The following is a 15,447-nucleotide window of genomic DNA, read 5'->3' as shown; positions in this document are numbered from 1 at the left end:
TCCCTAAGAGCCCATAGATTTAATGCAAGAGACCCTGAAGCTCCTTTTCTTAAGAAGTCCTGCGTAGCTTTCGAAGGTTTTCCGTCCACCAGAGAAATGATGAAATGCAGAGGCCCTTTTAAAGTGGGTTGGGTGAAAGCATGTTTAAATGCCCTTCTGATTGTTTTAAAATGGCATGATCCTCGGTAGGCAGACAACTTCTAGAACTGGCATATGGTGCTTTCGTCCCACTGAATCTTCACTACAATTGTGTAAGATTATTTATTGCATAAGATGGTAGTCATTTTCAAAAAGTGTACACCAAGTCCAGCGCCTGTAGCATCTAATCTTCCGATGGGGAGGTTGAAATGGCAACTTAATCTCTTAAGATTTTCGGCACCAAAGAGAATATATGTTTTAAGCACGTGTGTTTACTAAAGCTTTTTTTCAAATTTTGTAGCCGATACACCTCCACCTGCTTACCTGCCTCCTGAAGATCCCATAACCCAGGATGGCTCTCAGCCCATGGACACAAATATGATGGCGCCTTCACTGCCCTCAGAAATCAACAGAGGAGGTAAAATGAATTGCTGCTTATTCCCTTTCAGAGTCTGAAGTTTATCTGTCCAAGTGTTGCTTTCTCTCACAGATTTTTACTAGTCTTTAAAAAGATAGCTATTTGAAAACGATAGAGCACTTATAGTAAGAGAAGCTCAATAGAAAGAATTCTTTGGATTACAGATAAGCCTTTTATATGAGGAACAGGCGCACTGATTTAACTAATGAAGGCCTGGATACAGTTGTGCAGTCATCTGTCTATAACTTCAATACTCAGTACTTTTGAATTGGGGATAAAAGAGTATTTTTAAGTGAAAGACAAAGGATGTTGAGGGAGAAAAAAAACAACGTAAAACTAGAGTTTTCACTGGTGATTTCCAGAATTTAAAGTTCATATAACAAGGCTTTCCAGAAGGTTCTTTGGTCGTTGGAATAGATATTCATAAGCCCCATCTATTTTCTAGGCCTCATCTGTGTATAGCTGCAGCTGAAACAAACCAATAGCTTTAGTTCCCTTGTTGCTCTATTTATTTGTTTCTTGGTACAAGAAGGGACGGGAGGCATGTGTTTTTCCTGTTCCTACCCTGAGGAGCTGGCTTCTTTTCCTCTCTAACAGAGGGCGGGTCTCTGTGATCCCTGGCAGTGTCTGAGAGGAGGACGCCTTCATTCTGCCAGGTCCGCAGAGGCTTAAGCGAGCAGGGGACTCGGGTAAATAAGTGTTGGGAGAATCCCTGCGCATCTGTAAGAAGTCATGACCACACATTGAATGAAACTGTCCCCAGGTAACCTCCCCTGGAGGAAAGTGCTTCACTGGCCCGCTCAACAGCGGCAGAGATGGATCATTCCATTTGTATTCATTTAATGCAAATTGAAGTTAAAATGCCATTTCATTACTAGGTATGTCTTATCTCGTATCACTTTTTTAGTAAAGGTCTGGAGATACCTCAGACGTTGTCAGAGTTGCTGATATTTTTTAACTTCTTAAAAGTTGTGGATGAACTCAAAGAACCTTCCTTCAGTGTGCAGTGTAATAAATTGGAACTTACACCTTTTTAATCTGTAAACATTTCTTATATCTTTTTTATTGGCTATGTATGTCATCTTTTTTATTAGCTCTGTATTTTTTTATTATTTTTTTTATTTTTTATTAGTTTCTGCTTTATAACAAAGTGAATCAGTCATACGTATACATCTGTTCCCTTCCCTCTTGCGTCTCCCTCCCTCCCACCCTCCCTATCCCACCCCTCCATGCAATCACAAAGCACCGAGCTGATCTCCCTGTGCTATGCGGCTGCTTCCCACTAGCTATCTACCTTACGTTTGGTAGTGTATATATGTCCATGCCTCTGTTTCGCTTTGTCACAGCTTACCCTTCCCCCTCCCCATATCCTCAAGTCCATTCTCAAGTAGCTCTGTGTCTTTATTCCTGTTTTACCCCTAGGTTCTTCATGACATTTTTTCCCCTTAAATTCCATATATATGTGTTAGCATACGGTATTTGTCTTTCTCTTTCTGACTTACTTCACTCTGTATGACAGACTCTAGGTCTATCCACCTCATTACAAATAGCTCAGTTTCGTTTCTTTTTATGGCTGAGTAATATTCCATTGTATATATGTGCCACATCTTCTTTATCCATTCATCCGATGATGGACACTTGGGTTGTTTCCATCTCCGGGCTATTGTGAATAGAGCTGCAATGAACATTTTGGTACATGTCTCTTTTTGAATTATGGTTTTCTCAGGGTATATGCCTAGTAGTGGGATTGCTGGGTTGTATGGTAGTTCTATTTTTAATTTTAAGGAATCTCCATACTGTTCTCCATAGTGGCTGTACCAATTCACATTCCCACCAGCAGTGCAAGAGTGTTCCCTTTTCTCCACACCCTCTCCACCATTTATTGTTTCTAGATTTCTTGATGGCCATTCTGACTGGTGTGAGATGATATCTCATTGTAGTTTTGATTTGCATTTCTCTAATGATTAATGATGTTGAGCATTCTTTCATGTGTTTGTTGGCAGTCTGTATATCTTATCTTCTTGGGAGAAATGCCTATTTAAGTCTTCTGCCCATTTTTGGATTGGGTTGTTTGTTTTTTTGCTATTGTAGCTCTGTATTTTGATAATCTCTAGAATATACTCTCAAACATAAAATTATGAGTTGACAAAGATTTTGGTTGGGGAAAATAACTCCTGTCTCACACGTCCTTGGAATGTGTATTTGGGGAACAGAATAGCAGGAGAGAATGGGCACAGCACTGTGAAACAGTTATAAGCCTATGGACCTGCAGCCATGGTGGCTAAGCCCAAAATGTCTGATTTCAGGAAATACACCTTCAATTTGCTTTAAAATTTTTCCTTTAAATGGCTTAAAATTCTTTCCCCATTAGAATAAGTTTACACTTAATATTTTCATGAGGACGGGCTATTGGCCTTGTGGTTGTTATACTTCGGTGGTTTTCCTGGAGCAGGGGTCAGCAGACTGCAGCCCACAGACCACTTCAGCCTGCTGCCTGTTTTTGTAAATAAAGCTTTATTGGGACACAGCTGTGTTCATTCATTACATATTATCTGTGGCTGCTTTTGCACAGCTAGGGCACAGTTGAATAGGGGCCATAGAGACCACGTGGCCCCCAAGACCTTTCTGGCCTTTTACAGAAAAAAAACTGTCAGCCTCCAACCTGGATGAATAGTCCTGTGAGCAATCCTGATAGCTGATTAAAGCCCTCTCTTAGACTTCCCTGATGGTCCAGTGGTTAAGACTCCGAGCTTCCAATGCAGGGGGTGCGCGTTTGATCCGTGGTCGGGGAAGTTCCGCATGCCGTGAGGCACAGCCAGAAAAAAAAAAAAAAAGCCTTCTCTTAATGATGTTGCAGTCTTCTTTAAGATTTGGCACCTGTAAATCACTAAAACTTTGGTCTTTGAAATACAGCTTATTGACATGGGATAACGCTTAGCAAACAGGGAAGATAGTGTATGTTTGTGTTCAGCTTACCTGCTTAAGTGTATAAAGCAGTTACTCTATGTGTGGATTTTCTTAATGATCATTTTCCTTATTTTCTTTACCGAATTCTACAGTAAAGCTCATTTTAATATTCGTGGAGGTTGATGTTAAGAACACAGGGGTCCTTCTCCCTTAACAGTTAGAGTTCGTGCTTCCAATGTGGATTTTCTCTCTCTTTTTTTTTTAAGATTGTACACTCAAGTCTTCATAAACCTCAGATCATTACATATTGGCATACTAGATATATATGGTTTGTATTCCTGGAATTGCTAAAGCAGTGGTATAAGAGGTTTTACTACAGAAGGAACTTATCTTTAGAACTTTTTAGTTGCAAATGTTTAGAAGCATGTTCTGTTTGGAGATTTGTTAGTCTTAAGAGATTTGACTTAACAAGCTGCATCCTGTCAGTAAAGTTGGGTAATTTCCATTGTTGGCCCATTCTGGGAATGGAGAGACAAAACACACCTGCTCTGCATGACTTAAAGCAAATATAAGGAAGTTAGCATGAAATCTGGATGAGAGAGATATGATTCATCCTGTAAGAATGGCCAGCTGGCAGGATTTCTTCCTGAGCTTGAGGACTGGAGCAAAGCTGTAGCTGTGAGAGTTATTGGCAACCGAATGTGAAGTAAGGTAACTTCTTATCAATAATTAGAAACTGATTTTCACTGCTTTGAAAAAGCGTCGGCATACTGAGGCGTTGTCCAAAGCAATTCCCCTTTGTGCCGGCACCTTTGGCACATTTCCTGTCCTCTATTGTTCTCTCCGCACTTGTTTTTTCACTTGCCACTTGTTGCGTTTCTTTAGATGGTGAGCCAGGGTCAGTGGTGGGGTCATTTCCATTTTGGTGAATTACAGAGCGTTCAGCACATGCTGCTCGTGTGCTTGCTTAGCCAGCGTCTTGGTTATCTGATAGCCATTGGAGAAAATATCTTCCAACGAAAGGTGAATGTCGCACTTAGCAAGGAGTACCTGCTTCCGAGATCAGAGATAAACTCTATACGTTATAATAGCAGTGGCTTTTTCACATCTTCATTCCGGGACCCTGAGCCAACTTCACGACACAGTTTCAGTTTTTGAGAGCCCAGGGCACTCACCGTGGTTGATTCTAAGCTCTTCTTTCTTAAAGATGTTCAAGCAGTTGCTTACGAGGAACCAAAACACTGGTGCTCTATTGTCTACTACGAGCTCAATAACCGTGTGGGCGAAGCTTTCCACGCCTCCTCCACGAGCGTGCTGGTGGATGGTTTTACCGATCCTTCCAACAACAAGAACCGCTTCTGCCTTGGGCTGCTCTCCAACGTCAACCGGAATTCCACTATCGAAAACACTAGGCGACACATCGGGAAAGGTGAGCTTTCACTGGAACCTCTCTCAAATGTCTGTCTGTCGTGTCCCTCTTCCCCCAGAACTCACCCGTCGTTCCTGGAGTCAATACCAGATGATATACGCTTGCCACTACGGTTTATAAATATTTTTTCAATTTGTATATTATCAGGAAGTTCTTCATTTTCCAATCAGCGATGTTTGCGGTCTCCTGACTCATAATAATTATAGCTGGAATAGTGATTTGCTCTCTGGGGACACCATTCTATCACGTGTTTTGCCGAAGAATGAAATAGCTGTTAAAAAATTCTTTACAACCTAAAACTAAAAGCAAAAAGCCAATGAAAACAAGTAAACCAAATGTATTTCAAATGAATACCATGACCCACTGGGGAAAGAACTAATTCAAAATAACTTATGAATATATAGTATTTGGCTATAGAACCTCAGCCTGAGCCAGGTAAGGTACGGCGACTGCAAACAAATCCTGAACTCTTTTTAATAGACTTGATTATTTAGGGGCAGTATGAAGGAGACAGTTATGAAATTTTAAGATGTATTATAATATTAAGCAAATGACTAAATGTGTGGTTGTTGGGGGAAACCTGGGTTTTCACTGTGGAATAAGAAGAGACATACAAGTATGGAGGAGGGTAGAAAATAAACCCTGTGGAGGTATCAGTGTGAGATCGTGATTTTAATCGTGTGTATGTGCATGTTTTTATGTACTCCTGTACACGTGTATGTATGCACGTGTATGAAGGCATATGTAGATGTGTCTCTGCATGCATCTAGTTTCTGATCTGTCTGCTGAGAGGGCCAAGAGGCAAAGATACCCAGTAGTAATAAGCACATACAGTGCTCAGACCATCATCTCTCAACTCCATGGCTGCCGAGAGGAACCGGAGCTTTTGGAGAAAGGGCTGACTCCAAGGCTGGGACGGGTAGACGCAAGATGAGCCGAGACATTCTGTAATGTCCGAAAGTAAACAAATACTTATGCTCATGATGGAGGCATTTCCCAGGAGCCAGCTTGGAGGGGCTTCCACTGGCCAACTCTGGGACAGTTCGAGCACCAAAATAATTAAGTACAGTAGTGAGTTTTAAACCACTGGAAAACCATAGTAATTCATAAGTCCATGCCGATAATAGATAAATAAATGAATGGGGAAGGCTGACTTGTAAATACAGAGGGAGTTGGTGGAGTCAGAAAGTCCCCATTTTGCAGCCATCAGGCAAGACTAGTCAGTGATGCTAAATATAGAGAGAATTTTTTATGAGAATCGGTATTTTCACGGTCTTTAAGTATCTCCTCCCAGGCTGCCTATTACTGACATGGGAGAATAAAAATCAGTAACTGTTTAGTGGAGAAATTGGACAACATCTTGACTAGGCAATGAGAATTATCATCGCCAGTGAGAGGCAGATGGAAGTCGTGAACCTCCAGCTGTGGTGCTCTGAGGAGAGAGTAACGTCACCTACACAGAAATCCAGCTGAGCATGCAGATCTGAACCGAATCTCAGGGTGCCTTTATACAGACCCCAGATACAAAGGGTGAGAAGGGACTGTAGTCTTCCAAAATACTGATGCCGAAAGACAAAGGTGTGAGAATGTTCCACATTAAAACGGCTAAAGGAACATGACAGCTCTATGTAATAATCTGCCCCTGGACATGATCCTGCAGCAGACAGGGGAAAAATACTACAAAGAGCATTACTGGGGTCAGCAGACAGAATTAGAATATGAGTGGTAGATAAGATAAAAGTATTACATCAGTGTTAAATGCAGTGGCATTGCTGATTATGCTGTGGCTTGTAAGAGAAGACCCCTATTCTTAGGAAATACACACTTAAGTATGTAGGGGTAAAGGACCATGATGAAATGGTTCAGGAAGAAATTATATATGTATCTTATGCTTATAGATAGAGATATCTATCCACCTAGAACAATCCTGTGTCCGAATGTATACACGTATGTACGTATGTGTGTGTATATGAGGGTGTGTGTGGAAGAATAGAGAGGACAGAGGTACCCATGATGAAGCATATGGAGTGAACTGTCCCAACAGGTGAATCTGGAGAATGGTTGTGTGGCTGTCCTTTGTTCTGTTTCTCTATGTTGTTTGTTCTATTTCTGTAAGTTTTGAAACTATTTCCAGAGTCAAAGTTTTTTTAAATGACCTACTATGAAATTTAGAACAAATGAAAAGTTTATTCAGTAGGTGCTTAAAAGACATTTGAGATGAAGTTTAACATTGAATCCTGGAAACAAAAACAACAACTCTTAAAACAGGAACTGATAGATAATTCCTTAGTATGCTTAAGGAAAAAAAATAAGCCTGAACTACACATCTAATGATGAAATGTCAGAACTCAGGTTCATATCGTCTGGGTATCTTTCTGTGGTCTGTAAACCCCTGAAATTGTATATAAACACAATTTTGCATACATTTGGGACAGAGGGGCATAGTTTTCATTCTATTCTAAAGTTGACCGTTACTCCAATGTAGTAAAAAGCCATTGTACTCCGGAACATGCCTATTAACAGTTAGGAAGAAAATAAGGATTCTGGGAATGCTGTTATTTCAAATTGTTCCAGATGCCTCGACTCTATTTTTAGAAATTATATATCAGTTTTCTTTAATCTGGCAATAACCAGTTAGAAAATGTAATGGAGAGGAAAATTACATTCTCATTAGCAACAGAATGCATAAATAATCTGAACCAGCAACATATGAGAATTATGTAAAGAAAACCAAATTTCACTTAGAGTGAAAGAAAATTTGAATAATAAACAGGTGGTCCGTGTTCCTTAAAGAAAAGGCTTAATATTGTGAGAACATTTTAAGGATATTCATGCTTCCTAATTTAATTCATAGTTTAAACAATCCATGTCAGAATCACAATGTTTTGTTCTTTGGAAGTTGGAAGATGTATTCTGCATATTACCCAAAAGGATAAATAAGTGAAAATAGCTAAATTTTTTTAATGGAAGAGTAAAGAAAAAATTCTCAAGGTGAGGATTAATGAAAGATTATGAAACTACAGTTAAATCGGTGTGTAGACAGAACAGTAGAATAAAGTAAACTCAGACTATATTTAAAAATGTAATGTCTGATAAGTGAAGCGTAACAAATTAGTAGAGTCTTCCAGTGGTCCTGCAATAACAAATTTAGCTTCGGGGGGAGGCTGGGGGTAGAAACCCTGACCTCATTCCACATATGCAAATGGATTAATGAGTTGAATTATTTTTTAAGGCAAACTCTTGAAAAGCTAGAAGAACATATATTGATCAAGAGTGGCAGAGAGGGCTTCCCTGGTGGCACAGTGGTTGGGAGTCCACCTGCCAGTGCAGGAGACACGGGTTCGATCCCTGGTCCGGGAAGATCCCACGTGCTGCGGAGCGGCTGAGTCTGCGTGCCATAACTACTCCGCAGTAAGCCCATGCACCACAATGAAGAGTGGCCCCCGCCCTCCGCAACTGGAGAAAAGCCCGCGCGCCGCAGCGAAGACCCAACACAGACAAAAATTAAATAAATTAAAAAAAAAAAAGATGAGATAGACTGGAAAATGCTTTAAAAAAAAAAAAAAGAGTGGCAGAGATTTTCTAAGCATAAAAAGCAACAGAAAGATTGCAAGAGATTTGTCTACTTAAAGATTTCAAACTTCTGTAGACTAAAGAAAAACAATACCGTGAACAAAATTAAAAGACAAAGGACTAACGGGGAAACAAATAAGAAATAAATTATTTATATCTTTCCTATATGCACAGCTCATTAAAAAAAATAATAAAAATACTAGAACCCCAGAGGAATAAATATGTAAGAAATATGAACAGTAAATCCATAAGAGAAACACAGATGGCTAGTAAACAGAGGAGAGCATATCAAGGCTCATGTGCAAATTAAAACAATATTGTTTTCCAGCTATAAATTAGGGGAATTTTGTTGTTGTTTTAAACTCAGACTCAGTACTGGCACGGGTGAAGTGAGACAGGCACTCCTCTGCTGCTGGAGAGAGTGTATATTGATACAAGCACTCTGGCAAAGTGAATCAAGAGCCTTCGATCCAACGACTTAACTTCCAGGAATCGCTCCTAACGATATTATCAAAAATTATGCTGAGGCATTCATCATGGCATTGTTATCATAGCAGAAAATTAGTATCAACAGAATGGTCCAATAATGGGAGAATCCTTTAAATAAATTGTTGTAGTCATTCAATGGTGGAGATATGTTAAATGTCTGCAAAGAAAGTTTAATGATACTCAAGACCGAATACGATGTGTATTCACAGTTACTGCCTCTGGGCCACTAAAGGAGTGATAATGTTTTCTGCTTCTTTATATTTTGCTTTACTTTCTAAATTTTCTAAAATGAAAATTCCTCATTTTTATAATCAGGAAAAAAGTAGCAAACACACACACACCCTTCAATTGTTTTCTCTACATCAGACAGAGAAATGGGCTTCTGCTCCAGCGGCTATTTAATTGTTACAGCAGTCTTAGCCATTGTGTATACATATCAACACAGCACATAGTATTTTTTTTTTCATTTTTCTAAAATACTCTAGTTCACTCAAATCATGACAGCCCTGTAGACACAGCCAGCAGCTCGACTTGCATTTTTTTTCCTTCTTTCTTTCTTTAATATCTTTATGGGAGTATAATCGCTTTCCACAGTTTCTGCTGTACAACAAAGTGAATCAGCTATACGTATACATATATCCCCATATCTCCTCCCTCTTGCGTCTCCCTCCCTCCCACCCTCCCTATCCCACCCCTCTAGGTGGTCACAAAGCACCGAGCTGATCTCCCTGTGCTATGCGGCTGCTGCCCACTAGCTATCCACTTCACGCTCGGTAGTGTATATATGTCCATGCCTCTCCCCCGCTTTGTCACAGCTTCCCTTTCCCCCCACTGTGTCTTCAAGTCCGTTCTCTACATCTGCGTCTTTATTCCTGCCCTGCCCCTAGGTTCATCAGTACTGGTTTTTTTGGATTCCATATATGAGCACATAGTATTTTGGATGAGACAATAGTTCTAGCATTGACTAATAAGCTTTGCCAGAGTTACCTGCAAGGTCCATCACTGAAAGCCACATGGGATGTGACTCTGTTTGCTGGGTGGCCTATAATGGTGTGGGGTTTTGTCAGAGTGGTATTTTCCCCTTTCATTTTTTTTAAAGGCTGGGTAAGATCAATTTCCTACACTCCTGGCACTCTAGGTCTCACAGGAAGAAGTTTGGAGCAGATAATAGTTGAGTGAGATCAGATTCCACACAGTATGAATTATTTTTTCTAGGTTTTTTTTTCCCCTGGACCTTACATCTTACACTTCTCAGCAGTACTTCCTCCACCTGTGGTTTTCTAATTCTTTTACTCCTTTCGATCCTCCCTTCCCCTCCCCTAAAATTTTTCGAAAAGCTTAGCTGCAAAATAAATACAAGAGAGCTTATGTAACGAATATGCGTAGGATCCCATCATCAAGTTCAGCTTTATTGTGCCATGTTTTTATTTATTTATTTATTTATTTATTTTTTTGTGGTACACGGGCCTCTCAATGTTGTGGCCTCTCCCGTTGCGGAGCACAGGCTCCGGACGCGCAGGCCCAGCGGCCACGGCTAACGGGCCCAGCCGCTCCGCGGCACGTGGGATCCTCCCGGACCGGGGCACGAACCCGTGTCCCCTGCCTCGGCAGGCGGACTCCCAACCACTGCGCCACCAGGGAAGCCCGTGCCATGTTTTTAAAGTGAGAATTTGCTCTGAATCCATGGCCAAATAGGCATTAAATGCTTTTCAAAATAAAATTGCTGGGCTTCCCTGGTGGCGCAGTGGTTGGGAGTCCGCCTGCCGATGCAGGGGACACGGGTTCGTGCCCCGGTCCGGGAGGATCCCACGTGCCGCGGAGCGGCTGGGCCCGTTAGCCGTGGCCGCTGAGCCTGCACGTCCGGAGCCTGTGCTCCGCAACGGGAGAGGCCACAACAGTGAGAGGCCCGCGTACCGCAAAAATAAATAAATAAATAATGAAATTGCTGCACTCTGTTACTTATCATTAAGAGACTTTGTTGTTTCCTACAACCTTCTAGACATGCATGTTGACATATGGACATTGTATTAACCAATACAGTTAACTAAGATTTTATCAATTGTGCAAGACTTGGAGAATGTCTGTTTATCGAATCAACCATGTAAATTTACATTCTGAAGCTACACGGATGCTTTTCAGCCAGGAAAAGCGATAATGACCACACTCTGTGCTTTGTCTCCCTGCAGGAGTTCATCTTTATTATGTCGGAGGCGAGGTATATGCCGAATGCCTCAGTGACAGTAGTATCTTTGTGCAGAGTCGGAACTGCAACTACCATCACGGATTTCATCCCACTACTGTTTGCAAGATCCCTAGTGGGTGTAGTTTGAAAATTTTTAACAACCAAGAATTTGCTCAGTTACTGGCACAGTCTGTGAACCATGGCTTCGAGACAGTCTATGAGCTCACAAAAATGTGTACTATTCGCATGAGCTTTGTGAAGGTAAGTGAGCTCTGATTCCTCTGGTCAGGGTTTAACGCACTTCCACGTTATATGTAAATCTGTATCCTCTTGATATGTGTCCATAGACACCAACTTATGATCTAGACATTTTTAACCTTTAACAAGGATGTCAACTCTGAGGAAAGTATCATTGGAATATAGGAGTGTTTATGTTAAATGTTAGTAGTAGCAGGCCTTAATAACTTTTCCTTATTCAAGTAGCACTATTTTAGCTATTGTAATACTATTAGAATATGTTATTATGTATATATATATATATAAAGTATATGCTTTAAATGCATGGTTGTCTTATGAGATCAGTTCTTTTTATTTTTTTGTTTATTTATTTTTTGGCTGTGCCACGTGGCTTCAGGGATCTTAGTTCCCTGGCTAGGGGTTGAACCCTCGCCCTCGGCAGTGAAAGCGCAGAGTCCTAACCCCTGGGCCGCCAGGGAATTCCCAGAGATCAGTTCTGTAAACACACCCCTCTTTTTTTTTTAATGCTATGCTTGTTAGTACTTTTAGGATGGTGACACTTGTTACTTTTGTTTCAACAATAAGCAAGTGGTCTTTTTTGTGTGTGAAAGTAAAAGTTCATCACACTGGGATTTATTTTTGATTGGTCAGTTTTTTAGTGGTTCCAGTAAAGCTTGTGATTTTCTGTTTTTGTTTTTTTTTTTCCAAACAACAGTAATTTATTCTCAGGTACGTATGGGTGCGCAAGGGATGCACTGATCTAGTATGAGTGCCACTGGGGGTGGCTCTGTCCTATATGACACTCATCCTTTTTTTAAAAAATACCTCTTTATTAGAGTATAACTGCTTTACAATGTTGTGTTAGTTTCTGCCATACAACAAAGTGAATCAGCTGTACGTATACATATAGCCCCATATCCCCTCCCTCCCTCCCACCCTCCCTATCCCACCCCTCTAGGTGGTCACAAAGCACCGAGGTGATCTCCCTGTGCTATGCAGCTGCTTCCCACTACCTAGCTATTTTACATTTAGTAGTGTATATATGGCAAGGCTACTCTCTCACTACATCCCAGCCTCCACCTTCCCCCGATTTTCTTATATTCAAGAGTTAATAAGGCCCTTGCCTCAGCGCCAGGATTGTGCTGTGAGGTGCGAGGAGGGTGAAGATTACGGACATTGCTCACAAGAATTGATCTCTTTTTTGCCTCCTCTTCTGCCTCTGAGAAGTAAAAAGTTTTAAGATGCCATCGAAATGGAAAAAAGAAACTCATATGTCTGATTAAATTTATGAGTCAGAAACTTATTCTAGTGGCTGACTGACTTGGCTCTGAATCCTCCACGATAGATTTTCCTCCTCTGTTACTCTGAGGAACAAAACTAATTATATATTTGGGCGAGGCAATCGCCTTTCATATCCTCTCTTCAGAAGCTCACAGAACTTGTTGTTAAACCTGTTCTGTGATGTATTTATTACAGAGGGTAACTCTGGAACCTTACTTTGTTAATCATCCTTTACGTCAAAGATATCTTTCCCCGAATATCATTTTTTCCCTACTTCTTTGAGTCACATTAGCAGATTTTCAGTGTGTTTTCTTGAAACACAATTCAACAGTTTCTTATAGCTGAGTCCGGAACTTTTTAGTATTGAAGGAGGTTATTTTTTTACCTTTTCAAGAGGTTTACCTATATGCTATGTACCTATGAGACTACAAAGAGCTTTCTCATCCATTATTAATGTGCACTGTTTAATTTTTGACTTAGCATTTTGACTGAAATGAATTTTAAAATGAGGACAGTGACTTGCCAGCATTGTTTGTGTTTGTTGTTTTCATTGATATGGAGGAAAGCAGACCTCTTGAGAGTCAGAAGATCCAGGTTCTAGTTCTGTGTGTGTGATTAAGGCCCCGGGATTCCTTCCTGATCCCCACGTTCATTATCTTTTAAATGGGTGGCTGCAGTTGGGGAACTGTGGTGATCATTACTGAGGTCCCTTGATAAGTCTATTGTTATTGAAGGACCACTCTAGGAGAATTTATGACTCTAATGCTCCAATTGGCTTTCTCCTCAAACTTATTTCTTACAGATTACCCAATCAATTTTACACATTTTTAATTATTGACTTTTACACAAGTAAAAACCACTGTTACGCTGATAAAAAGTGTTTATAATGCAAAGATATGCATTAAAAATGTATTAGATTTCATTTATTCAGCGAACATTTTTAGCACCATTCCAGAGAATTAATACAAAATGAAAAAGCACCTAGAGTCTCTAGCTTCAAGATGCTGATGGCCCAGTCTGTGTTTAATTATAATATAAAGTTGTAAGTATTGGAAGGAAGGGTTATACAGGCTATAATGGACACAGCTAGGAAGCTGGATTTGGAGAGTTAAAGATAAACATCTTATTTTAAACCCCCTGTTGACATGATAACGGGCAGCTACTTTATTGTACATTAGCAACAGAAAATTTACACATGGTACAACATTTTCTTTATTATCATAAGGACTGCATACTTTGCCCTCTCACACTTAGCATCTTAGAGAAAGGATATAGAACGTTTTACTAATATTAATAGCCAATTTTGTACTATTTTTTAAAGATGATCATTTTTGGACTTTAATATAAAACATACTTTATAAATTATTTGCACAGTAAACTCCGCATATCTGAAAAACCCAAGTCATTTCAGCTGAACAGGTGTTTCTAGAGCTTCTGCTTTGTGCCAGTCACTGTGCTAGATGTTTGACATCAAAGATAAATAAGATCTGATCTCTGCCTTCAAAGAACTTACTATCTAATGGAGGAAACATGCACATAAATCTTTTGATTAAACTTGGTTTGTTGATATAGGTACAAATGCATGGATGTTTCTACATATGCAGTTCATGTATCACAACTTTCTCCTGAAAGTTCTGATATTTAGATACATTTCTTGAAATTCCTGGGGCAGGTAGATAGCAGAGATAAATAGAACCTGGCCTTGTCTGACATCCTCAGGAAACAAGGGTTTATCAGGACCTTGTGTGCCATCCTCCACCATCCCAGTGAGGTTCTGATCTCTGCAATGGCAAAACTGTTTTTCTCTTTTGTACAGGGACTTGCTTCTGTCAGCTTTCATGTCCTAATTCAGTAATCCTGAAGATGCCTGGCAAGCTACCCTCTTGTACAGATGATTCAAGGCAATGGCTAGGTGTTACTAATTGATTCAAGGCAATGGTTAGGTGTTGCTAATAGATTTTTGGATATTTACGTGCTCCTGCCAGTTTTGCTTAGAGACTGAAAGGTCAAGCTCTGTGTTTATAGAGACTTCAGTGGCTAAATAGGAAGAAACAGAATGTCAGTTTGTCTTACATACCTTTTTCCTTATTTTCTTGATGTTGAAATGAGAATTTAACATCTGTCACAATATTATCGGTGAGATAATGGGCAATAAAAATGAAAGTTAGAAAGTGTCTTTATTACAACAGCCTTATAATGTAGTTTAAAACTTTCATTCCCCAAGACCAGTACTTCTTAATCTGGAACCCATGGATGGCCTTTGGGGAGCTGTGAAATTGCCTGCCAAATCATGTGTGCACATTTGTGCACGTTTGTCTTATGGAGAGACCCGGATCTTTCATCGGAGTGTCTGATTATGTGAGCTCTTTCTACTTCATAAGTGTAACCACTGAGTCAAACAAGTTAAATGACCTCCCATGTTGTTTCTAGGGTTGGGGAGCAGAATACCACCGCCAGGATGTTACTAGCACCCCCTGCTGGATTGAGATCCATCTGCATGGCCCGCTCCAGTGGCTGGATAAAGTTCTTACCCAGATGGGTTCACCTCATAATCCTATTTCCTCTGTGTCTTAAAACGGCCTTGGGTTTCTGCCTCTTGAGAACTATTGAGCCTTGCATGTACTTGAAGGATGGATGAGTCAGACACCATCTGAACTGACAAAGGAGCCTTGATAATACTTGACCTCTGTGACCAACTGTTGGATTCAGAAATTTCAAAACCTGGGTAACATGCTGTTGATATCAAGAACCTGTTTAGTTTACATTGTAACATTCTATTGTAAAATCAACTAA

At 40.2% G+C, this 15,447-nt stretch overlaps 1 protein-coding gene across 1 annotated transcript in view; it reads left to right on the top strand.

The window, feature by feature from the left end:
- SMAD1 (SMAD family member 1) overlaps positions 1 to 15,228 on the top strand; it is a gene marked incomplete at both ends in the record, with an annotated part of 43,543 nt that extends 28,315 nt beyond the window's left edge. The window contains 4 exons of the mRNA XM_079697455.1: positions 440 to 556; positions 4,671 to 4,892; positions 11,141 to 11,397; positions 15,085 to 15,228. Coding sequence (XP_079553581.1) covers positions 440 to 556; positions 4,671 to 4,892; positions 11,141 to 11,397; positions 15,085 to 15,228 — 740 coding nt within the window. The remainder of the gene's footprint in view (positions 1 to 439; positions 557 to 4,670; positions 4,893 to 11,140; positions 11,398 to 15,084) is intronic.
- Between the last annotated feature and the right edge of the window lie 219 nt (positions 15,229 to 15,447).

Source organism: Hyperoodon ampullatus, assembly GCF_949752795.1.
Source record: "Hyperoodon ampullatus genome assembly, chromosome: 1".
Taxonomy (NCBI): Eukaryota; Metazoa; Chordata; class Mammalia; order Artiodactyla; family Ziphiidae; genus Hyperoodon; species Hyperoodon ampullatus.
This window is presented reverse-complemented; position numbering and strand designations above follow the sequence as displayed.